The sequence below is a fragment of the Camelus ferus genome, chromosome 32 (genome assembly GCF_009834535.1).
Source record: "Camelus ferus isolate YT-003-E chromosome 32, BCGSAC_Cfer_1.0, whole genome shotgun sequence".
Lineage (NCBI taxonomy): Eukaryota > Metazoa > Chordata > Mammalia > Artiodactyla > Camelidae > Camelus > Camelus ferus.
In genome coordinates, this window is record NC_045727.1 from 7838240 (window position 1) to 7862090 (window position 23851).

The following is a 23851-nucleotide window of genomic DNA, read 5'->3' on the forward strand; positions in this document are numbered from 1 at the left end:
TACCTCCTGTGAGCGGGGCTCACGGGGTCGTGTGAGGATGAAGGGAGGTGTTCGCGCAGTGCGGGGCTGGATAAATGCCAGGGCCAAGGACCTCGTGAGCTGGAGGCTCCTGGAGGCTCAGCCGGGGGTGGAGAGGTCACCTCCCCGTCAGCTCGTAGCTCTGCTGGGCTGCGGGATGCTGAGCAATGTCAGTAGAGGAACCATGTGATGTCACTAAGCGTGAAATAACCAGAGGAGGCGCCAGTGCCCCTCGTGCCATCAGGGGCCGGCCCAGATCAGCCATGAGCCGGGTTGTAGGCAGCGGGGTCCACGACCTGCCACGGGCCTGTGGTGACAGCCGCCCTCTTGGGTCTGTAGGGAATGACACTTTGAAGTAACACTGATATGGCTTCACGTTATGAGACTGTCACGTCGTCTGCACGCACAGTGTCCCGTGCTCCAGCCTCGCTCACCTTGCAGCACCATGCAGTAGACATGTCGTTACCCCATCTTACAGATGGGGACACCGAGGCTCAGAGAAGTTAGGCCGCTTGCCCAAGGTCACCACTGAAGAAGCGATCAGTCTGGCCACATGGCTCCTGCCCTTAGCCACTATGGTTTTGGCACTGAGGTTGCATTACTAGGGTCTTTTGCTCAGTTGGAGGTGGGGGAAGGTTGGGGGGCGGGGGACCCAGGGCTCCCCTCAACCTCTCCTGACTCAGCCCCTCTTCCACCCCAGTTCTGTTCCACATGTATGACTCGGACAGCGACGGCCGCATCACCCTGGAAGAGTACCGAAATGTAAAGTGTGCTCCCGCGCCCGCCAGGGCCCCGGTGCCTCCCTGCCCTGCGGCCTGGACGGAGGCCCGAGGTCACGGTCTCTCTGCCCCGCCCGGCAGGTGGTGGAGGAGCTGCTCTCAGGAAACCCCCACATCGAGAAGGAGTCAGCGCGCTCCATCGCCGACGGGGCCATGATGGAGGCAGCCAGCGTCTGTGTGGGCCAGATGGTGAGGGCTCCTAGGGCCGCGACCCCCAGATCCCCACCTCCCTCTGCTGACCTGGCCTGCCATGGGTGCCCTGGTTACAGTCTGTGTTTCTGGAAGGCCCTGGAGGGCAGAGACCAACAGGCCTGGCACAAAGCAGTGCTCAGAGGCCTCTCACTGTTTTCCTGTTCCCCCAGGAGACCCACTGGAGGTCCCACCCCCAGAGGGCCATGCCAGGCAGGGGCGGCTGGGCTTTGGGGGCCGTAGACCCAGCTGTGTAACCTGCCCAGGCCCATGGGTAGCCCCTGGCATAGCTCCAGGCCGGGTGGGTGGACAGCAGGGTCTCCCCTCTCATTGATTTGTCTAGTAATGAGGGGCTTTGTGACCTGGAGGTCAGGCTTAGCAGGGAGCTCTGGGGTCCAGTGAGGAGCTGGGAGCCGTGGGGTGTGGATGAACCAGAGGGTAGGACTCGGCCATCGGGGCTTGTGCCTTGAGGAGGGTAGGAGGCCCGGCTGGGCCCCAGAGGAGAGGAGAGGATCTGGCCGAGACAGGAGGAGGGAGGCACTTTTGAGGCTGCCACTGTGGCCCAGGTTGGGGCCTGCACTTGAGCCATGATGGGGGTGGAAGGTAGGCAGGACCGTGTGAGCATGAGCTGGACCACTGCCAGACACGTCTGAGGCTTGTCACGGTCCCACGGGTGTAAAAGTGGCCGGGTGGTTTCTCAGAGCCATGCTGTCAGGCCTGGGGTGAAGTCAGGTGAGTGAGCGTGGGTGTCTCCCCCGGCACTGTTGACATGTGAGGCCGTCCTGGGGACGTTGGGGTGTTGAGCAGTGTTCCTGGCCTCTATCCTCTAGATGCCAGTCACACACACCTTCTAGTGACAACCAGAAATGTCTCCAGAGATGGCCTAATGTCCCTCATGGTGGAGTGGGGGCAGAGTCACCCCCAGGGCAGAGCCGTTGAAGCAGAGGGTGCGGTAATGAATGGCCAGGGAAGGGGTATAACGGATTTGTATGAGCTCAGATGGTGCTATTGTCGGGTGGGGGCCCTGGGAGGTACCGCCCCAGCAGGCTCCAGGCAGCCAGGCACCCCCCAAAACTCCTCCCCTGTCGGGTGACCACAGAGCATGTGCAGGCACCATGCTGGGAGCCTCACGTGCATCCTTCATAGAGTTGTAGCCTTGTTTTACTGGTGGGGAGACCAAGGCTCAGGGACTTAAAGAATTTTCTGGAGTTCGGGGGCAGTGACCTTGGCTGCATTCAGTAGACTCTTGTAGGGCCCAGTGCAGCCCAGCCAGCCCCCGACATGGGGCTCTGAGCCCCTAGGGGCCAGGCAGGCGACCCGTGACCATCTCCTTGGACTCTGTCCCCTGATGTTTTGGGTGACCCCCTCAGGCATCCCCTTCGCGCTTCTATGTCGTTACAGTGGCTGTGGGGTTGCCCCAGCCCCCGGTGAGGGGGTGTTCTCGTGCTGGAACCTGCTGATTGTGCCCAGCCCTGTCATCAGGAGACGGCAGGCCCCTGTGGGCAGGGGCTGTGGCTACTTCATTGGCCTGTATTTTACCTGTGGGCTTCAGGGGCCCGGGGGAGACTTCGGTGTTGGTGAAACCACCCCACTCAGCAAATTAACTGCCGCAGAAAGGGCTGGTGACATGGGCGGCGGGGAGCGCAGGGATCCCTGCCGGGTTACCCGAGCCAGACTCCCATTTGATTAAATTGCTCTCTCCTTCTTTGAGTTGCTCCCTGTCCCACTCCAGTGTCGAGTGGCGACAGTTTTCTTAATTTGCTGTAGTAAATTGGGTGGCAGCTGGCGGCCGCTGAGCTGCATAAAACCTGCACAACCTCAGAAGCAGAGGCATTTCAAGAGCTCGTGCCAGCGTCCTGGGTGTGTGACCCGCTCACTGTGTGTGCCTCTGTTTACGTACGGAGCCTCTGTGTGCTCTTAAAACATGTCACCTTGGCCAGATGGACACGGACGAGCTGTGTGCGCGCAGAGACGCAGGGCGAGGGGTGGCCATGTCTGTTCGGTACTGTCCGGCCTCGGAGGACACAGCATCCTGCTGCCGACGCCCTCGGAAGACGCACAATTCATCACCACGCGTTAATGGACTTGCAGGCTATTGACTGGAGCAGTGATCTCTTTCCAGCGCCTTCTCTGGAAAGCCTTCTTGTGACTTGAGGGTGGGACGGCTTTGCTGGGGTTTTGGCCTGGGGTGCTTCCCCTCTGCCCAGCCCTTCCATCCGCCATCCTTCTACTGGGTGCCCACCCTCGGGCCAGGGGGTTCTTGTCTGTAATTAGCTCTCCTCGGCCGCCCTGGGAACTGGGGGCTGCCGGCAGACAGGGGGCTGCCAATTCCATCTCTGCCCGTGGGCAGGAAGAGTAGGGAGCCCTAGGGACAGGGCTGGCCCAGGCCTTCCGAGAATTAGTATTTTTCACAAAATTAAGAAGCATATCCAAAACGGGATTCAGAACAGAACCCAGCTCTGGGGGCCGCTGTGAGGTTTGCCTCGGTAGGTGTTAGTAGTAACATTTGTAAAGCGCACGTAGCAAACACTCGGCGGGTGCCCGCCGGTGCTCCCTCACATGCACGTGGGAGCGGGTTTCAGAGGTGCAGAAACAACGGCATCTCTCACTGCCCTCCTGCCATCCGCCCTCGTCCTTCTCCCTGAAGAGAACTGCCCTCCATCGGGCTTTTCCTGACATATACCAACGTGTACATGTGTGTCTCTGAGTTTAGGTTCATATAAAATGGAATTGAACTGCTGCGGCTTCTGCTGCCCCACGCTGACGCCTCACATCCACCTCGCAGGTGGTGGCGTCTGGTTAGTGGTGTAGGGAAGAATCTGCAGACGCGTTTCCACTCCTCATTTGTTTCTTTCCACTGCGTTATGTGTCCTGGGGCCTTTCCGTATCGGCACACCTACATCGACCCCTTCTTCGTGGTGCGTGGGAATCCATAGCCCAGATGACCATGATTTATTTGGCTGGGCTTGTATCGACGGGCAATGGGGTGTCAGCTCAGGTTTCTCTGTCACAAAGGGCATGCAGGCAAGGGGTGAGGGTTTTGGGGACTCAGTCGTGAGAGTCACAGCGTGAGGAGCAGGAGCCCCACTTACGTCATGCGCCCCTGTGTGCAGGGACTGGCACTGCCAGGGACTCGGCAGGTGAGGGGCTCTGGGGCGAGATGTCATCACGGCGAGCGCACGGGCCAGACCTTTATTCCCTTGGCCCTCTCCCCAGCGGTCTGGAACGCAGATTAGCCTAGAGCTGGTCTTGGTAAGACTGGTTTGATGAGACAGGACCAAGGAATGGTAGGAGGTGTCTGTTGGTGGCTGTGCTTCTGGGAAGTGGACTGGAGGTGGCGGTGCCGGTGCCGGGAGGAGGGACCTGCCTCTGTGCCCGTCCCCCTTCCCTTTCCACCCTCCTCCACCCTGTCCTCCCTGAGGGCATGGGTGGAGCCCTGCTGAGCCCGAAAAGCTCTCCATCCCACCATCAAGCCAGAGCAGGGAACGTTGGAGTTCAGGGTGAGTGGACTCAAGCTGGAGGTGAACAGTGCAGAACGTTTTCCGTGTTCTCCTAATTCTGCTAACCAGCCCCAACCTTCTGTACTGGGGCGGGGAGGAGGTCGGGGGAGGGATGGAGTCTCTGGGCAGAAGCCACTCACGGCCTCTGTGCTCTGTCCCCAGGAGCCTGATCAGGTGTACGAGGGGATCACCTTTGATGACTTCCTGAAGGTGGGTACCCAGCGGTGGGGGTGGGCACGTGGGCTGCACTGCGGGTGTGAGGGGGACCCTGCTGGTCAAGAGACGGGCATCTCTTAGAAAGAGGTCAAGCCTGGGTGTGGCCTTTAAAACAATTTAAACTGGTTTTAATCATTTCCATTGAAAGGGTGATGATAGTCACAGACGGTCAAAACAACTTAGCAAGTACAAAAGGGCCTACTAGGACAACTCCACCTGTCTCCTCTGTGAGTCCCTGGTCCCTCTTCTCAGAAGCATCTCTGCTGACGGTCGGAACCGGGGTTCTGGAATGTTCTATGCCTACACGAGACTAGCTCTTCTCAGAAGCACACACTGGTGCTGACCGCGTGCGGTTCTGCCCCTGCTGTGCCCTTAACTGGGGCTGGTAGACAGTGCTGTCTGTCCAGCTGCCCCCACCCCCACCCCGGCTAGTGGATTTCCGGCTTCGCCCAGCCTTCACTGCTACAGACATGCCTCTCCGCTGGGAACTGGGGCCTCTCGCTGCCCTGATAGGCAGGTCCCCGTGGCAGGAAGTGGAGCCCCCATGCCCTGCCCACACTTCGGCGCAGAGCGTCCCAACAGCAGTGTCCCCTAGCCCTTTCCAGGAGGTGAGGAAGATGGGAAGTCATGGGAACGACACCCAGGGGCTCCTGGTCCAGCTGCCAACCCCCACCTCCTGGGTGGCCCTGAGGGAGACAGGCCTGTGTCTGGGGCAGGGCCGGGGACTCAGGTGGCCCCAGCCCCAGGGAGCCATGGTGCAGCTCCACTGGGCACTCCCCCAAAGTCTGCACCACCACCATGGCCAGTCATAGCAAGAGGAAGGGGCCAGGCGCACAGGCCCAGGCCCGAGGGGAAGACTGGAGGGACTGCTGGGCCCAGGGTGGGCAGGCTCCCTCCTCCCTCAGATGCGCCCTACCCCAGGGCTGGGCAGGGCGGGCAGAGCAGGTGAAGCCAGAATTGACGTTTGTGCCGCAGGTCACCTTGGCTTGTGTCGAGGCTGCTCTCCGGGAATGTGATACACTCTAGCAGGAACCAGGATAAGGAGTCGGGAGGCCAGGGAGGCCAGGGAGGCCAGGGAGGAGGGGTTGCTGCTTTAAGCCAGAAGACAGGATGAATTCCTTTTTTGGCCTGAGAAACCAAGCTTCCTCCCCAGGAGGCTGGCCCCCGCCCCTGGCCATGCCTCTAGTGCTCCCAAGTCCATGACCTTGGAGGCTTTTCCTGACTAGCCGGCCCCTCCCATTCTCTGCACTCCACTGTCATCCTCTTGCCACCTGGCACTTGGCAGAAACCCCCCCAGACATCAGGTATCTTTTTCTGGGAATGTCTTGTCCATCTAACAGGGAAAGCACTGGGGGACCTGGGACCCTGGGCATGTGACTGTGGCAACAAATGTGCTGAGTCCTCCTTGTGGCTTGGGTGGCCAGAGGGCTCTGCTTTTCCCTGGCCTTGTGGCTATCCCTGGAGATGTTGAGGGTGATAGCTCGAGCCTGAAGTTGCTACATAAGCGGGGAGACAGTGACAAGTCACCACCCTCTACATCCCTCTACTCCTCTTCTCATCCTTCCCTCCATCTCTCCACCCATGGTCCTCCTGGGCTCTGAGCGGGCGAGCACAGTCCTGGGCGCGCTAGGGCTTCCTGGTGTGGCGGGCAGGGTCTGGGAGCCTGAATGCCCAGGGCCCTGGCCAGGATGGGCCATGACGGCAGTGCTAGTAACCAGGTATGTGGCGACGGACGTGGTCTTTGGCAGAAATTCCCTTGTCTGGGCATGAGCTTGTCCGTCTAGAACACGGTGACCTATCCCGTCCCTGGGAGGTTCTAAAGACCTATATAGGTTGTCACCTTTTAATTAATGCTGATGGCTTAGTGAAACCTGACAACTGCATGGCCCCTAATAGTTCAGAGACTGCTTCTGTGGGTGACTCCACTGGAGCCCCCACAACATCCTGTGCGTGGGCGGCAGGGGTGGTGGTCTCAACATTTTACTGGTGCAAAGGAGGTTTAACGGGGTTGAGGAATCTGCATGAAAATCAGAACCTGAAGTGGTGGGTGGGATTCAAATGACTTCAGCTAAGAGCTTGGATTCAGTACTTAATAATAACTTGCCGTGACAATCCAGAAAGAATCCAAATGTCAGAGCACAAAAAGGCAGATAGAAGTTTCTCTTCCACACGTTGCTCACAGTCTTGAAACAGTGCTCCGCTGTCACCCGTGGGAGCATCTCAGTCGGTGGCGGAAGAGGGTGGTGGGGGGACGGCCGCTCACGCTGCTCCGTCCTTTCCAGATCTGGCAGGGGATAGACATCGAGACCAAGATGCACGTCCGCTTCCTTAACATGGAAACCATCGCCCTGTGCCACTGAGCGCCCCGCCCCACGCAGAACCCGCACCGGGACCGGGGCCCCGACCGGGGCTGCGGGCTGCGGGGCTCGCGGGGCCCCTCTGCTCCAGCTCTTGTAAATAGTCAACACTCCTCACTCCTCGTTTTCTCACAGGGTATACGGTATGTGGGACTTCGCTGTTTTTATTTCTAATAAAAAAGAAAAAGGGTTTGTTACAGAACGTGGCTCCTGTCTGTTGCTCACGTCTGTGCACGAGGCCTGGCCCTCTGGGGGCCCGAGGCTGACAAGGAGCAAGCAGCGGCTGGTTGGTTTTCAAAGGCTGATTTGAAAGGGGATTTTTTTCCCCTCCCTTTTTGGTTTATTTTGGGTGAAACGTTTGCTGTTTTTCCTGCGTAAGTGCCGGGAATTTATCTGCCTTCTCAACCCTAGGCAGTAAATTAAGGAAGAGCCACTCCTCGCCCTGCGGGGGCCGGGACTTGGGTGGTGGGGCTTCCTCAGTGGCATGACCAGATATTCAGACCCAAGGAGAAGACGCGTGGAGCCCTGAGCCTGGGCCAGGTGCCTGCGGAGACCACCCAGCTCGCCCCACAGTGCTGGGGATGCTGGCGGTCGGAGCCTGGCGCACTGGCTCCCGACAATCAGGCTGGGTGTGCCCTGTGGCCCTTGGTCAGGACGGGACTGGCTACACAGCCCCACTGCTCTGCAGTCCTCGGTGAGGTGGCAGTGGGAAAGTGACAGCCCCAGGTAAGCATCTCCCACAGCTCCTTCTGATGTTGGGGGGAAGGGAACAAAGGTCGTTCATCTCGGTTGGTGGCCGCAGCCCGTGAGTTGGCAGCGGGCTGGCATTCAGCGGTGCCCAGGCGACCTGCTGACTCAGGGCAGCGCTGCCATCACCACGATGGCTGGTCACCGCTGATGTTCCGGGCCTCCTCCTGGTAGCTCCTTTCACCGACTCGCTGGGAGGCGAGTTCCTGGCCTTCCAAGGCTCCCTGATAATTGGCTACTTGCTATTAACCAAGTTGCAGTCTTGAATTTTTAATCCACGGGTTTGCTATTAAGTGTGCTTTATCCATCTTATACCCACATGCTGGGGTTCAGAATGTAAAAGGCACACCCTGGAGCCTCCATCCTAGTCCGGGCCCCTTTCCCTGAGGCAGGCGTGTCAGCCCTTCCTCTGGCACCCCCAGCGCTGTGTCCTGCACACACAGGCAGATTTGTTGTTTAGGATGAGGTTGATGTCTGTATTTAAATTAAAAGCAAAAACAGAGCAGTGAGGAGAGTTAAGGGAAGTGTGAGCACATAGCCCAGAGGACAGTGTGGAAGAGCAGACGTCCCGAGGGTGGCAGTCAGTGAGAGCTGACCCTGACACGGGCATCCTGTCCCTAGGGCACCTGGCAGGACTGGACCAGCCTCCCACCCCAGCTCAGCCTGAGGAAGGCCAGCCTCCAGGGACCCGATGCGCAGATGGGCTGTGAGAGGCAGTGCGGCCCCACCTCTGGTAAGTACAGAGCTGTCTTTGGTCCTGTCCAGAGCTCTGCTTTTCGTTCCTAGACTAGCACTTAATTCCACAAAAATTTTGACGTTTTCAAGCAGTAGGTCGGGGGAAGGCGGAGGCCCCAGCTTCCTACCCTCCAGGCACCAGCAGTTGGTGGGAAAGTGGGATGTGACCTCCCCCCACTCCACCCTGCGGCTGGGATCAGTTGCTGACACCCTGGGGTTCCTGGCTGCCAGCAGGAGGAATCGAAGAAGGCCTGGTATCACAGATCTGGTCCTCTTTAGGTGCCGCAACCTTGCACGTGCAAGTGCAGCCCCCACTCCTCCCACCTCGTGTGCCTTCCCTGCCCTCCACGGACAGCCAGGGGCCCAGGGAGTCACTGGGCAGCAGGACTGTGGGCATGGCCTCCAGAGGCTTGGATGTTCAGGGAGTCCCCCAGTTTGCTTCCATTTTGGCTTTCAACAAAGGCAGTTCATTAATGTAAAGTGTTTTATAAATAATAGATCTCCCATTGGCCCTCCTGCCGAGTCTTCGTTTAGGCAGTGCGGCTACTGCAGGCACTGGGCAAGCATTTGCACTGGTTCAGACCTCCGAGGGCCGGCCTAATGTCTTTGAAGCTTTGGGCCCTGGCTTACCTAAACTGCTAATTAAAATGAGATTTATTCACCATGAGCCCAGTCCATGCTGCTCAAAAGAAAGCTGACTTGTTCCCAGTCACTGAGGGTGTCCTCTGATCGGCAGGGTTGGGGCTCCTCTCCGCCAGAGCGAGGGTGGCAGAGTCCACCTGGGGCTCTCCTCCCGGCTCCCAGGGCACCGTGTGCTCGAGGTGGTGTTTCCACTCATTCGGTCATTCAGGAAGTGATCAGGGTTAACTGTTGGTTGGTGCAGAGCTGTTCCTAGGAAGGGTGGGTGTTCCCCAGGGTGCTGACCTCTGATTAGAAAGACCGACTCATTGCTCTGGGCTCGGGGATCGGGACAGCCGTCTGGGCAGCACGGTCTGCTCAGGACCAAGGCAGGTGGCTCAGAAAGGGCTCCTGTTCCCTGCTGGACTGGCGGGCGTGCCCACGAAGGGCTTTCTAGCTGCAGAGACCCTAACAGCAGAGCAAGAGCAGCAGCATCCTCACCCCGGACAGGACACCTCATCGGAAACAGCCCACAGGTGGTGTTTTAGAATTTGTTCTAAAATACGCAAATTGATACGTCGAGTGCACTTGTTTTACAGCTTTCCTTCTATCAGGAATTATATCCGTGACTAGAAGAGGCAGCAGTCAGTGCTAAGTCAAATATTTGAAGTCAGTGCTTTGAGGGCCTCCGGCTGTGGGTGGAGGAGACGGAGCAGGGACAGTGTCCGCAGCCTGTGGGATGAAGGGTGAGGTCACCTCTCCCCACGTGCTCCACCCATTTCCCAGGAATCAGGTCGAAAGTGGGATCTAGTCCTCTGTTGCCCTGTTACCCTGCGGAAAAGCTACCAGAACTCAGCTTTTGGCTGTTAAAGGAATGCGGCAATTTGACACAAACATGACAGTTGGGTAGGTTTACGAAAGGGCTATGTAATGGAAATCTGATACGAGACGCTCAGGGGAAACCTTCTGCAGGCACGTTAAACATGAATTATGGATAAGGGAACGGAGTAAGATGACAACAGCTTCCAATTTTGGCCAAGCACCCTCTCAGGAAATGAATTATTGCTAGACTTTAGCAAAACAATTCCATTATTTTCTGATCCAAGGGACTGGAAAGTTCTTTGTGTGCTTTGCTAATGGGAACAGGTCGTGTGTGGATCCGATCCTTGTCACTGAGCAGTTGAACCTGTCCCCACTGCCTGCTGTTCACCAGGCTCCGCTGCACTGCAGACGGCGCAGCCACTTACGTAGGCTGATGGAGAGTTAAAAATACAAGTTGCCGTGGCAAGGCTCCTGCAAACACCTGCTTTGCAAGCTGTCCTCCCACACAGTGACCTTGGGAAGGCCTTGGAGAGTTGAGTGGGTGGAGCCAGGGTGTTAGTGCTGCTTTTGTTCCTGGGCTCTTCTAGAATCAGTGGCCAAGTGCCAGCAGGGTTTCAGTGGTGGATGAACTTGGCCCCAGGAGGACTCAGGACTCTGACGGGCGCAAGGGGGCTGCTCATCCTTCTAATCCACTGGTTGACCAGATCAGCGAGGGACTAGGTTCATCTTTGCCCGAGGAGTGGTTCACGGGGCAGCAGTAGGGTCGGAGGATGTGCCGAGAGGCAGTTTGCTGCCACCTCCATCTTAGAGAATTGATGAGGCAGCACTGGTCCCAGCCCTGGGCAAGGGGAGAGAGGATCCGCCTTGACAGGCTCAGCTCAGGAGAAGCAGGGTAAGAGAGTCTTCCCTCCCCTCGTCGGGGAAGGTCCCTGCGCAGAGCTCTCAAAAGCCTCTGCTTGGAAGCCCCTGCTCAACACGAGAGGCCAAGAGCCGGCTGGAGCGCACATGGCACCTGCCGGAGCCCAGCGAGAGGGGCTCTGCCACCGTGCGTCACAGGCAGCTGCCGTCCAAATCGCCGCAGGCCGCGCCGCAGCAGCCAGGTCGCCATCTGGCCCGGCCACGTGGGGTGAGGCGGGCAGGCCTTTGTGGCTCTCGGCACCGGGAGCGCCCGGCTGCCGCAGCTGCTGCCTAAAGCCCACGTCGAGGGCCAGGCAGCCCCTGGCTCCTGGCTGGGCCACTGCTGGGGAGCTGCTTTCAGGACAGCCGCCGCCGGCTTCAGCAGGAGGCTGTGCCCTCACCGGGAAGCGGTTTCTCTTCGAGGAAGAGCAGAGTTGGTTTGCAGTGGCCGGTGTTTGTCATTTAAATGCAGAGTGGGATGCGCGAGCTGCTCAACTAGGGGGCCTCTGGCTCTCAGGAGGGGTACGGAGGACGTTCCCCTGGCTGTCATCAGCTCTCCTGCACAGAAAGGACCACATGCCACTCTTAGGGACATTCCAGTTTTCCTTGAATCAGCTGAACACAGTTGGCCAGGGCAAGATGCCTCCTTGGTAGAGGAAGGTGACGCCAGCCCTAGGATGGCTCTTAAAGTGAACTACTGCCCGGGCAGTGGTGGCACATGGCTGGGAATGCAGAGCACAGTCTAGTGGCACAAATGAAATTCTCAGAGGGCTGTGGTCCCCTTCGAGAATCTCACAGAGAGCCATACTTCCTCCCAGAAACACAACTATGCACAATTTCACAGAGTTGGGAGGGTTTCCTGGGTCCTGGGCTAGGAACCCCTCTTTTAGGAGTTCTGGGGAAAGCTGTGCAACAAGCCAGGTGAGATTTCCGGTGGGGGGGGGGTAGCTGGTAAAGTGGTATATGCCAGGGGACTGTCACCACACACCTTGCCAGGGTGCAAGTAACTGCAGCAATAAATAAATCTGAAAACAATTTAATACTAGAACTAACATGGACATAATGTTATAAAGTAGAACGCAAAAGGCGTACAACATTTTAAGATAAGACAAAGATCTCTGGAGGCTGGTCCTCTGGCTCCCCGAGCGGCATATCTGAGTCTCTTCTGTCTTTAGGGGGACGTTGAGGTGGAGGTCAGACAGCGGAAGAGCTTCAGAAGGAAAGCTGGCGATACGTCGGCAAAGAACTCAGAGCTTGTGAAGAAGGTCCCACAAAACAGCCGATGGGGACAGAGGTAAGGTGGGATGAGCAGAAGGGGGTGGACATGGGCCACTGGTGAATACTGGCTCATAAGGAACCTTGCTCCTCTCCCTGTCAGGGTGATTTCTTCCAGGAGGTAAGGTTTACAGTAGAAAACGCTGACTCAGCTTGGCGTGTTTGGAGATGATAGTTCGGGTCCAGTGAACTTTTCCTTCACATAACCCAGCTGGTTTTCATGAATGGGTGATGTTATAAACAGACTGGGAAGAAAAACCCAGCGCTTATAACATCTTACACTGGACCAGCAGTTGGCAGGGAATAAAAACAGTTTAAAGCTCTTTTTACTTTCAGTAAACTTTTCTGATCTAATTTCTTTTGAATTCTTCCCTTATCCTTCATTCCTGCAAAGCTAGGGAGGGAGAATGTACCTGTAAAATCAGACTGGAAGGGGCTGCTGCTTATAAGAAAAAAATTATACTTGACCCAGTGGTCCAGCTGCATAAAGAACATGCGAGATCGCTTGGGGGTCGGAGCGCCACACGGCAGGGAGCGTAAATAAAATACAGCCTTCCCTTGCTAACTGCAGCCTGGCTGCGTTTACGAAGTAATTGGGTTTTCTGAAAGGAAGCAGAGAACTGTCCTGACAAAGCTGCCTCCCAGGAAAGCAGCCTCTCTGGACTGAGAGGTGATGGTTCCCAGTTGCGGCTTTTTACTTGGCTTTGTCGTCCTGTCCAGTTGGACCGAGTATCTTAAACAGCCTGAAAGACCTTTCAGAACCTTCACGACTCCAAAGTTCTAGGTCTCTGAGTCATAGTGCATTTCCCAGCCTTATCTGCTCATGGACAGTACAGAAGCTTCATTTTCTTGGATTAGTGTGGGCACGCTGTCTCCACACTGAAAATACTTGTTCTGTGTCCCTACTTCTGTTTCTGATAGACCCTTTTGCCTCCCCACCCCTTTATCAAGAGTTGTATATTTTGTCTTAGGGAAAAAAGCCCAAAGCAGTTTTTTTGTTATCTGGGTCTCTATTTCATTAATGTATGTTTTTAATCCTTACTTAACTCCTTTCTTCTACTTTGGGATCACTGTTACCTTTAAGCTTTCTGAGGTGACAGCTCAGTTCCCTGACTTTTGGTCTTACTTTCCGTCATGAAATCCAGGAGCACCTTTTGTTTCATTCAGCTGTTTGAGTTCTAACTGTATTGAATTGGGCGTGTCAGGAACTACTCTTCGTGGCCTTCACACATGGTCATTTTTTGTCCATGGTCTATGGGTATTTGAAAAGGTACAAAATTCTATCTACATCTACTGGGTCAAGCTTGTAAATTAAGTAAATCTTCCAAATCCTTAAATATTTTGACTGATGTGATCTGATCACCCACCATGAGCGTGGATTGTTGCTTCCCTTTGTAGTTCTATCAGGGTTTTTGCTTTGATATTTTGAAGGGATATTAGCTGCTGCTGAGAACACTCTAAATTAAGAGTAACGCCACGGTCTGCCCTCTTAATCCTTTGGAAATGGAAGCTGTTTATCAAACTGAGTTTGTGACAGGCGCTGCCCTGTCTTAGTGGCTTCACACCCTGCTTCCTCAGATGTCTCTTCCTCTTCTCACTCATTCTCTCCTCCAGAACCAATCATCTTCCATCCCACATCAAGGATGGTGGTTTATTCAATGAATAATGTAGAAAATGTCCACTTCATAGCACATGTTGTAGACACAAAAGTAAGCAAAAGTTATTAATGAAATAATTGTATAAATATATAATTATAAACCGTGGTAAAAGCTATGAGGAGAAAGTACCGCTCTCCCAGGTTCATGTCAGGGGTGGAGTCAGAGAAGACGATCCAGAGTGAACAGCTACCTCAGATCCAAGGGCCAGGTGAGTGCTGCAGCCTTCTGGCTCAGAGACCAGCATATCCAAAGGCCCCCAAAGCAGAAAGGGTTAGGAGATGGGAAGAGGGCCAGCGGGCTGGGGCAGAAGGGCCTCATCTGAGCTGTAGCAGGGGCCTGTGTAGTGTACAGAACCATGGGGTTGGGCCGGGGTGACACTCCGGGGATGGGGAGAGGAGGGAATAATAAGTGGGCGTCATCAGTGTGCGGAACTGAGAGACAGGGACAGTAACTGGCCAGGGACACACGTGGGCAGCTGAGGGCTGTATGCTCACACACGTGCGCCCGGGGGCTGCTTTCATCCCCCAGCACTTAAACCCAGTGCGGTGCTCCCCTGTAGTTCTAAAACTCACAGAATTGGTTCTTCCCACGTTTCTCCCTGCTCCCAAATGAGGCAACACCCTAAATACTGTCATAGGGAAAAGCAAGGGCAAGGTCATAGTTGCAGCCCACCGTGGTGTCATAGGACGAACGGCAGATGGGAACGGTGCTCTGGAAGGCCAGCTGGTCCACTGCAAACTCATAGGCCTGGATCAGCCCCCGGTGTCTAGAGAAAGCAGAGGTGGTGATGGGGTCAGTCCTGGGTTCCTGGCCCTCACCTCCCATAGCTTGTCTTTGTAGCCAGCATTTGCTTGAGACAGGACAGCAAATCACTAACAAACATCTCCTTCTGGCCCACAGTGTATCGACACTCTGGAGCCCAGGACTAGAGAGAAGCAGGTAAGCCACAAGTTTGATAGAGGCAACTGAGGTGAGTACTGGGAGGCAGCAAGGGTCAGCCTCAGGGAAGGCCTTGCAAAGAGGCCACTTGTCAGCCAGGGCACCAGTCTAATGAGAAAGGGCCCCTGAGCCTCCTGTGTGGGCCTCTCTCCCGTCTGGTAGCTGCCACCCAGCACACTGAGCATAAGGGCACACCTCCAAATCCTAGTGACATAGGCAAAGCCTGGGCCTCTAACACAGCAGGTCCCTAAGCCTTCTGTCTTGGGCTCAGACAGCAGCCCTCCGACTGTGTCCCTCCCCCATGTAGAGTCTTGCTGAAGCGCTGAACACAGGCACTCAGCACCTGTTATTGGCTGATGCCACTCTGCTGCAGCCACACGTGTGTTCCCAACTCTGGAAAGAACGGCCACGCCTGGGCACATCCTGCAGGGAGTGGTGTGGCCCCGGGGTGTTCTATTTATAAAATCAAGCGAAGATGGTTTCTCCTGAACACCTCTAAATCCAGCCCAACCTAGCCCGGACACTGACCTCCTGTGCGTGGTGAAGCGGTCCAGGTCGGCATTGCACACCACTCTCTCGTAGGGCACATTGGCTGTGATGAGGCTGTGGCTGTTGAAGGAGATGTGCCGCACGGGGTGCCTGGAACACATGGGAGAGGAGGCTTGTCACGGTAAGTCCCATGGAACCTGAGCACATCCTACCTTTGCTACGTGGTCTCGGAGGTTTGGAGCTGCCAGAAACTCTGAACCCTCTAAGCCAGGCTCCTCCTTAACAGAGTAGGAAACTGGGACCCCAGAGGGGCGATGTCTCGCCTCAGTTTCCAGTTTCCCAAAACTAGCTAGGCCTCCTCCGCAGACAAGTCTGAATGCCCCTTGTGCACTCTGCCTGACTGCCCCCCAAACTTGGTGTGGTTTTGGACATAAAGGACAAACTCAGCTTGAAACAATTCAGACGCACGTGGTGGTGAACAGCCCCATTTCTACGCCCGCCCGCTGGCTGGCCTTGGGTGAGTCACTCGAGCTCTCTGAGCCAGGTCCCCCACCTGTGGGGCATAGCTGGTGGTCACCTACAAAGGCCCACTACTCCTAAAGTCAGAGGGCTACAAACAAGTGACATGTGTACTCGAGGTTGTGAAAGCACAAAATTTTTGAACAAAATTGCTTGAAATCTAAGCAGCAAAGGCTTTTGTTCATTGTAAGAAGTTCTACCCAGTGGAGAACTGAGCCAGGAGACAGGATAAAAAAGACGTCTAATGCAAGCAGATGCCTGTCATCAGAGACTCCCAACTGTGAAGCAGGTGAGATACATTCCCACAAAAGATAGCCAGTGTTTCTGGAGCACAAGAGATGTTGTAAGCCACAAGATGGGACACAGAATTCAGCACTTGGGAGGAGGAACAGGAGACGTCACCACAGGCTGAAAAGGTCAGCCAGGCCCTCTCAGAAGGGCAGAGAGTGGCAGGAGTGGGTGAGTGGGGTCCCTACAGGCCGAGTTGGGGCTGCTTTGCAGGTGGCTGGGGGCAGGGACAGAGGATTCTCTCCAGAGCAATCAAAGTTAAGGGGAAGCCCAAGGCAGGAGGGATGGATGGAAAGAAAAAGGTGAGGTGAGGAGGAGGGGGAAGAGAAGAGTCCAGGCTCAGGCCCAGGCTTGCAGCTGCCTGACTGATGGTACCAGCGCCAGAAAGGGGAGGACAGGGGAGAGCTGGCTGAGGAGGGGCGGGAGGACTAGAGGAGTTTGGCCGACGAGGCTGGAGCAGGCAGGGTGGCAGTGTGAGCGCGCCACAGCGGGACCAGAGCTTGAGTGGGAATTGGGGTCGGCAGTGCGCACTGGCCTGGAGGACTTGAGTGAGTAGAATTCTGGGCAGGAGACGGGGGAGGCACCAGCTTTTCTTTGGTAGAAACAGGGACTTCCTTCTGGGACAAGCCACTAACCAGTGGTGAGAACTGGACGTGCATTTACAAACAAGTCAGGAAGGCTGGGACAGGACAATTCTGGGCATGACCTTACTTACCCTGGCTTCACCTGAATGACCCATCCGAGGGAGTGCAGCTTTTCAGGGAGAGAAAAATGACATCTGCTGGAGTACGGGCCTAGTGAACTAAACAGAGCTGCTGCTGACAGTCCCTGGGGGCCTCAACTGCAGTGGGAGCTGTCCTAGAGGCCAGATTGAGCCAGTTCTTTAAAACAAATAGGGTTTCCTTAAAGGCAGATAGCTCTGGGATTCCAAAGTGTGGGAGTTTTCACTGCCTTCTGGCACCACCTGGTGGCAACTAAGCGCATCACTGAGAAATCAGAAAAAGGGCCGTTGGGTTTGCTGAGGGGGGCAGCACAGATGGCATCCTGGGGTCTCGTCTGAAGGCCACTGCCCTCCAAGGAGGAAACCAATTCCTCGCTTGAGCTCGCACTTACACTAGACTGTGAGCAGTCTTCACGTCACCTTGCTTTGCAGGTCGTGGGGGCCTGCCTCGCGCGCATCTTTGGATGCTCTCCCTCATCACACCCACGGGCCCCCTGCCCCAGAACACGTCGGCACAGCGGTGCTGAGGGACAGCGGGGAGAGGCTTGGTGTCCGTCTCCCACAGGCACGTGGGGCTGGATGGATGTGGGCGAGGGGATGGCCTCAGGTCAGCTCCAGCTGAGCGCTGCTCCAAGAGAGACTGCCTCTGCTTTAAAGGTTAGGAGCAAGCTCACCATATTTAAGGGGTTAGGCCCCCTGAGTAGCCATGTATCTATATCTGTGAAGCCATCAGCCTGTGCCTGGGAGCCTATCTTGTCTCTTGAATTTTTTAAAGCTAAAGGTTAAAGTTACAAATTCCTCCTTAGTTGGGGCTGGGGCCCGGGCAGCCGGCAGTGGCCCTACATGCTGTCTGGCCGGTCCTGCCGTGGTCTCTACCTGAACTGATGGGGGTCAAGGCAGTTTGAACACTGTAGCGATGACCAGCTCCATCTGTGAGCCCCTTTCCTCATCTGAAAATGGAGGTGACGGCAGCTGGCTGACGGTTACAGTGAGGGTGACATGGTATCATGTGGATAGCTCCCGGTGCTGCGCCGGCTCCAAGGCCGACGCAGATCATTCCTGCTGCTGGGCTTACTAACAGCGCCTGAGGCGCCTCACCTGGAGTGCACCTCCCACAGCTTCTGGTTCATCCGGTAATCCCACACGGAGACCAGGCCTTCTTCGCCTCCACTGACGATTTTCCAGTCGTCCATCTGGACAGCAGAGACTCCGAGTTGGTGGGCAGAGACGGACAGGGCGATCGTGTCAGTGCGGAGGTCATGGAGCCTCACCCTGGAGGGCCCAAGGTGAGCACAGAGATCAGCGTTAAAGCCCGCAATGACAAATTCCTCCTCAGTTGTGCTGGGCTGTGCACAACAACCCTATGAAAACGAAGAACACGAAACCCCTTCAGTTACAAACATCGAAATACTGATACCAGACCTCTGTCTCCTTGTTAGTGTGTCCTCGTAGGCGGCCCAGAGGCCCTAGGAATGAACTAGCTTAGAGCACCCATAGCTAGTCAAGGCACAGAACGAGGACTCAGAACGAACAAACCGGCTGCCCTGTCACTCACTTTGTGCTCCACAGGGGGGACACCTGCCCTGGGCGCAGGCCACGGAGAGGGAAGCTGAGCCTTGCCTAGCATCATGCCTCCATGGGAGTGCCGGCCCGAGAAGCCTGGGCAGAGGGTAAGTGTACGGCCCCACGTGGCCACTGCTCTGTTCATATAAAACTCTGTTAAGGGCAAAATGTAAAACAGGTACATTTGTCTGCAACCCAAGCCCATACCCACTTCACAGGTATTTAACTTAACTTTGTAAGTTCACTACCATCTTGTTGAAATCCGGCCAGAGAACGCATCGTAATTGACAAAGCATGACAAACAGAATTGTGATACGAGTATGTGGACACTTGGCAGTCACTAAAGCCTTGAGATAAGTACCTGCCTTGTAATAAACTGAATTTCTTTAAGAATGTCTTTAAAAACTACTTTTTATACAAGTATATGCCAAATTTCCACATAAGGGCAAATTAGACCATGAGACAAATCTCTTATCCACTAAAAACACCAACACAGTTGCTGATATAAGCCACAAGAGCTAACGTTCAGTGTGGTGATATTTCAGTACAGGTAAATTTAACAGCCCCTCTGCTCCAGGTCACAAAAGACAACTGCTACCCTGAAAAGACCTCGCCAGCGAGCAGGAAGCTGAGCAAACGTAATGCTGATATGCTAAACGTGGTTGAGAACATGTCTGACACAAAAAAACGTGGGGAGAAGGGATGACCTGAAACAGGTGCTAGGCCCTAAACGCTGATAGTTACATGAGTGTGCACACACGTATTTTCAGAGTTCTGAGGGGAAATTATTTGAATCAAAAATTCTATACCAGCTTACCTACCAAGTTTGAGGGCATAATGAAGTGTTTTGTTTTTTTTTTTAAACAGAAAAAGATTCAAAGTGAACTACCTGTGGACACTCTCTGAAAAAAAGTGATGGAGCAAAATATCAGAAGGCCCGTGAGGAGCCAACACACAGGAGGGAGTGATGTATAAAACAAACGCAAAACAGAGCAGACAGCTCAGAAGGACCCAACGTGTCAGCCTGGTGGACAGACGCACACAGGATAAATCCACCTCCTAACAGGAAGAGCTTCAAATGGGTCCCACAGCAACACTCAGTACATGCTACATGTGAAAGGCACATTTGCATGTGACAAGGACGAGGGGTGACAATTTTAATACCTGAAAAGGTAGATTTCAGAGGAAAAAACATTAGAAGAGAGTACTTCATTAAGGATGAGAAGGGTACATACAGTTTCCTAAAATGTTTGGTAAAACTTGCCGGGAAAATATTAAAAAAAAAAAAAAAAAGCAAAATTATAAATCAACTATACTTCAGTTAAAGAACCCCACATGGACCTAATCTCTTTTGTAGGTAGGTTTCCCCCCCACTTTTTAAAGTAATTCAGTTTCTCTATTTCTTGAGTTAATTTTTTAAATCTCCAAATTTGAAGACCTAGGTGAATAAATGACTTTCTTGACCCCCAGGAGACAGAAAATCCATATAGAGCAAGGAATGAAGAGCAAGCTGGAAGGAACAGCCACCCCAGTGCACTGTCCACAGCACAGCAGAGGGAGGGAGGGAGGGAGGGAGAGCGGGAGAGCTTCCCAGCTCTCCCCAGGGAGCCAGCATCTTATCACCCAAAACCTGCCACCAGGAGCACGGCAGAAGACAACTGGAGATCTCCATCTGTGCAAAGACCCAAATAGGGTACAACAGACTTCACAGCAATGTGCTACAGACAAGTGGACTCCATCTAGGCTCTCTTAACACGCTCATTGCCCACTGTGGATGGGGTGCCCCTTAGGAACCACAACTGTTACCCAGATTTGGGTGATGTGGCGATCAAGGTGTTAATATAGCCTACCATATGACTATAAAAAGCAGTTAAAACCATAGGATCATTCCCATTGATGCTGAAAAGAAATCTGATGAAATGTTACACTTATTCCTAATGAAAAGTCTTTAAAAAATAGTGGTATACTTTTACCAACATTATTTAACATTGTTTTAAAAAATTAAATACAATTAGATAAAAGAAGAAAATGAGAAGTGGATAAATTTATCATTAGGGATGACAATCCAAGAGAATTCAGTAATAATTCAGAATCAAATTTTAATATGTCAATCAACAGCTACCTTTTGTACAACTTCTAGTTTTATAAATGTAATTGAAGATCCCACTTAGGGTATTAAAGGCAAAATACCCTATTAACAGCTTTCTTAACTTGGAGCTCTACCATATATACCACACCAAAATTAACTATAGAGGGCTCAGAGTTACACAATTAAAAATATTCAGGATAGGAAGGTCTTTCTACACATAAAAAACCCCCAGAAGTCAAGAAAAATACTGACAACTGCACATAAAAGTACTTACGATTTTTCTTCTACCACGTGGGAAAAACAAAGTCAAGGCAAATGGTAAACTGGGAAAAATGTCTGCACCAGAGAGGACTGGCTAATTTCTTGTAAAAAAAAAAAAAAAAAAAATCCTTCAAATTGATAGTGAAGACTAGATCTGAAAAGTACCTAGAATGGAGCACAAACATGAACAATGTGAATGAAGGGTTAAGAGACAGGAAGGATGGAAGGGGACGATGGTTCTGCTTGTCTCCGAAAGAAATTCCAAAAGGAGAAAAGAGACTGTATGGCAAAGAAGTAATATTCAGAGTTAAATGGCTGGTATTTCTCCAGAATGAAAGGCGTGCGTACTCACAGTGAGCACGAATCAGAGTAAGTTAAAGGAAGCACATATCAAAGAGTATCATCATAAAGTAGGAACTGGCAAAAGACAGAAGAGCCCTTACCAGCAGCCTGCGACAGAAAGACATTACAATAAGCAGGCCAACAGGAAAAGTGAGAAACAACATTTACATTGTCACGAAGCTGAGTGACTCAGTGGGGACGGCACGAAGGCCCAGCTCCATCAGCGGAGCTCGGAAAGGCCACGCTGGGACATCCACACAGGGGGCCCTGCGTGGTCTTTAGAGAATGAGGCAGAGCTGCACACAGGCACAGGCAGCCGTCACCAAACCACCACTCCACACCAGAAGCATGGGCCCGGCCGCATGACAGGTGCGGGGGACACACACCTGCGCTGAGCGTGTGCACATGGCCTCTGGAGAATGCTACCTGTTAGGCAGCCTTGGCTGAGGACAGAGAAGCTCCCAGAAGACAACGTCTCCCTATATTTATAGTTTCTTGTGCTTTTCAGTTTTGAAGATATAGGTTACCTGTTTAAGTAAAACTGAAAAATTTTAAAGATAAAAATTCTGGAGGACATTCTCACATTGGGAACAGCAGCTACCCTGGGGAAGAGTGTGAGTGGAAGAATGAGGGGAATAAAGGCGGCTTACTCTTTATTCTTGACACTGCCATGTTGTTTAAGAAACAAGAACTCATTCGTGGCTGGGAGGGGCACCCAGAGGCCTTCATAAGTCCTGCTCACGGTCTTAAGTCAGGTGATGGATGTCCAGGTATTCATTACTCTTTAAATTGTACACAACATACCTTGTATACACTCCCATATGGATGCTTTATTTCAAATAAAACAGGGTTTTGGAAATCTGTAGTCTTAGGACACACAGAGAGATCCATTACTTCTTTCAGGCTGGGACGTGTAACCAACGAGGGGGCGCGGGTTACAGAAGGGCCACGCCATTCAGGGCCCCACTTACCAGTGAGCGCCCAGGACCAGAGGTGCGGAGGGAGCATGCAATAACACTTTGAAAATAAAGAGCCCCTCTGTCAGCACTTCAAGACACTTATCTGTAGGCATTTGTGGGTAAGAGGAGAGAGGAAAGGTAGAGATGCTGTGAAAGGACTCTGCTGGAGGCTACAGCTGCTCTGCCTACTGATGCGAACGTGAAAAGGGGGGCGGGCGATTTTAGCCCAAGTCCTTTTCAGTGCATATTTGGTTAATAAGGGTCTATTTTGCTCTGGTGATTTTCATAAAGAGCTCCTCTGTTGAATATTTATACTCCATAATTTACAGTTTGGCTGTTAAGGAGACAAAGGCAAACACAAATTTGGTCCAGAAGTTCAAAGTTTGCCATCTGTTTTCCTATTGTATTTAGATACCAGCATGGATGGCTCCAAACAAAATACACAGACACACCGAAAGATACAGCATTAGTGTATTTTATCTCACTAAGGAAAACAGAAGTGGGCCAAAACAGATTCGAACCTCTCCCCACAGAGAAAAGGGAAAAGCACTTACAAGACATCTCTTTAGGCATCACTCTGGTCTCTGGCTGACGGACAGAGACAGCAGGCAGCACGGGGTGCGGAGTCCACATGAACCGCTCGAGTTCACGTGGAGAGATGCATGTCTGCCTCGCACACCTGACAGCACGGCCCCAACCCGAGCCGCAGCGCACCTTGGCAGAGCCAGGGCCCTCAGCGCTCAAATCAAACACCCGACGCAGGGAAGCAGGTAGCACGGCAAACGGGCACGAATGTGCCAAGACAACTGATTCCAGGGACAAAAAGAAGCCAATGACAGATATTGTGAATCCCTATCTCATGAGTGTTTCATCAACTTTGCCTGTTGAAAAGAAAAAAAAAAATTGGTCTGAAAGCTGTAATTGTATTATGTTTAATATTCATGGTTGGGTTTGGAGGGCTGTTCCAACACTCCCTCTCCAGCCCCTCTCTAATGAAAATCACACCATAGGAGTCGGCTCTAGCCCGCCAATTAAAACAAAAGACACCAGAACCTTCCAAAGACTCCAACAGAGGAGCATCCATCTGATGGGCAGGAAAACGTGCTGGAACTGAGAGGGAGGCACGCTCTGGTTGGTCCTGTGCTAAGAGCTTTGAATAACTTATTATAACACTTGCAGATGGAGCACATATAACATTTACGCCCCACTCACTCTCTCTCTAACAGCAGGCGGCGGCACCAGAAGCACACCACAACTTTGTATTTGTCAGGGCAAGAAGTGAGCTCTGAGACTCTTTAATTGGGGGTCACAACTCAGGGCTTGCTTCCTCTTGGTTTGGATTAAATAGTCCCATAATAATAACAAGGCAAACTGTATTTGATGGCAAAGATGAAGCCTATTCAGACTCTGGCTCGGCAGTTTCATTAAGAAGGACCTGACCTTCAGCTATATTTCTATCCAGAAAATAAAGGGAACAAGCAAGATGGCATTAAAACGTAGGCTTTAAAAAAAAATGACCAAATTAATCATGAAAACTGGGTTTTTTTTTAAAAAAAAAGAAATCAATAACATGATTCTGTGTTGTCTCATCAAACCTGGGCTATTAAAGAGGATTTTAAATATAACCTTGTATGTCCAAATCAATAGCTGTATCTATATAGAGAGCATCAATGATGGCCTTTTCTGGCAAATAACTCATTTTAAATAGCAACTAGAAAAACATGTATGTTTAGGTGGACCTGCCCAGTTTAATCCACCGAGGCTATGCTTAGAGCTCTCTATATTGTAAAGCTGTGCCTCTGAAGTTTAGAGTTCTTTGTATATTGCCCATAAAGAGTAATAAGTCCCTCGGACTGATCACTCAACCTTT

The 23851-nt window shown here is 53.1% G+C and overlaps 2 protein-coding genes across 2 annotated transcripts in view; one reads left to right on the top strand and one right to left on the bottom strand.

The window, feature by feature from the left end:
* The window catches only part of TESC (tescalcin), a 56494-nt gene extending 38057 nt beyond the window's left edge, over positions 1–18437 (top strand). Inside the window, 8 exon segments of the mRNA XM_032472238.1 lie at positions 719–780; positions 879–986; positions 4649–4696; positions 6985–8539; positions 12054–14750; positions 15333–15420; positions 17886–18053; positions 18337–18437. Of these exon segments, the coding sequence (XP_032328129.1) occupies positions 719–780; positions 879–986; positions 4649–4696; positions 6985–7062 (296 nt within the window). The 3' untranslated portion in view covers positions 7063–8539; positions 12054–14750; positions 15333–15420; positions 17886–18053; positions 18337–18437.
* FBXW8 (F-box and WD repeat domain containing 8) overlaps positions 11899–23851 on the bottom strand; it is a 103008-nt gene continuing 91055 nt past the window's right edge. The window contains 3 exon segments of the mRNA XM_006188897.3: positions 11899–14577; positions 15279–15389; positions 17866–18039. Of these exon segments, the coding sequence (XP_006188959.3) occupies positions 14433–14577; positions 15279–15389; positions 17866–18039 (430 nt within the window). The 3' untranslated portion in view covers positions 11899–14432.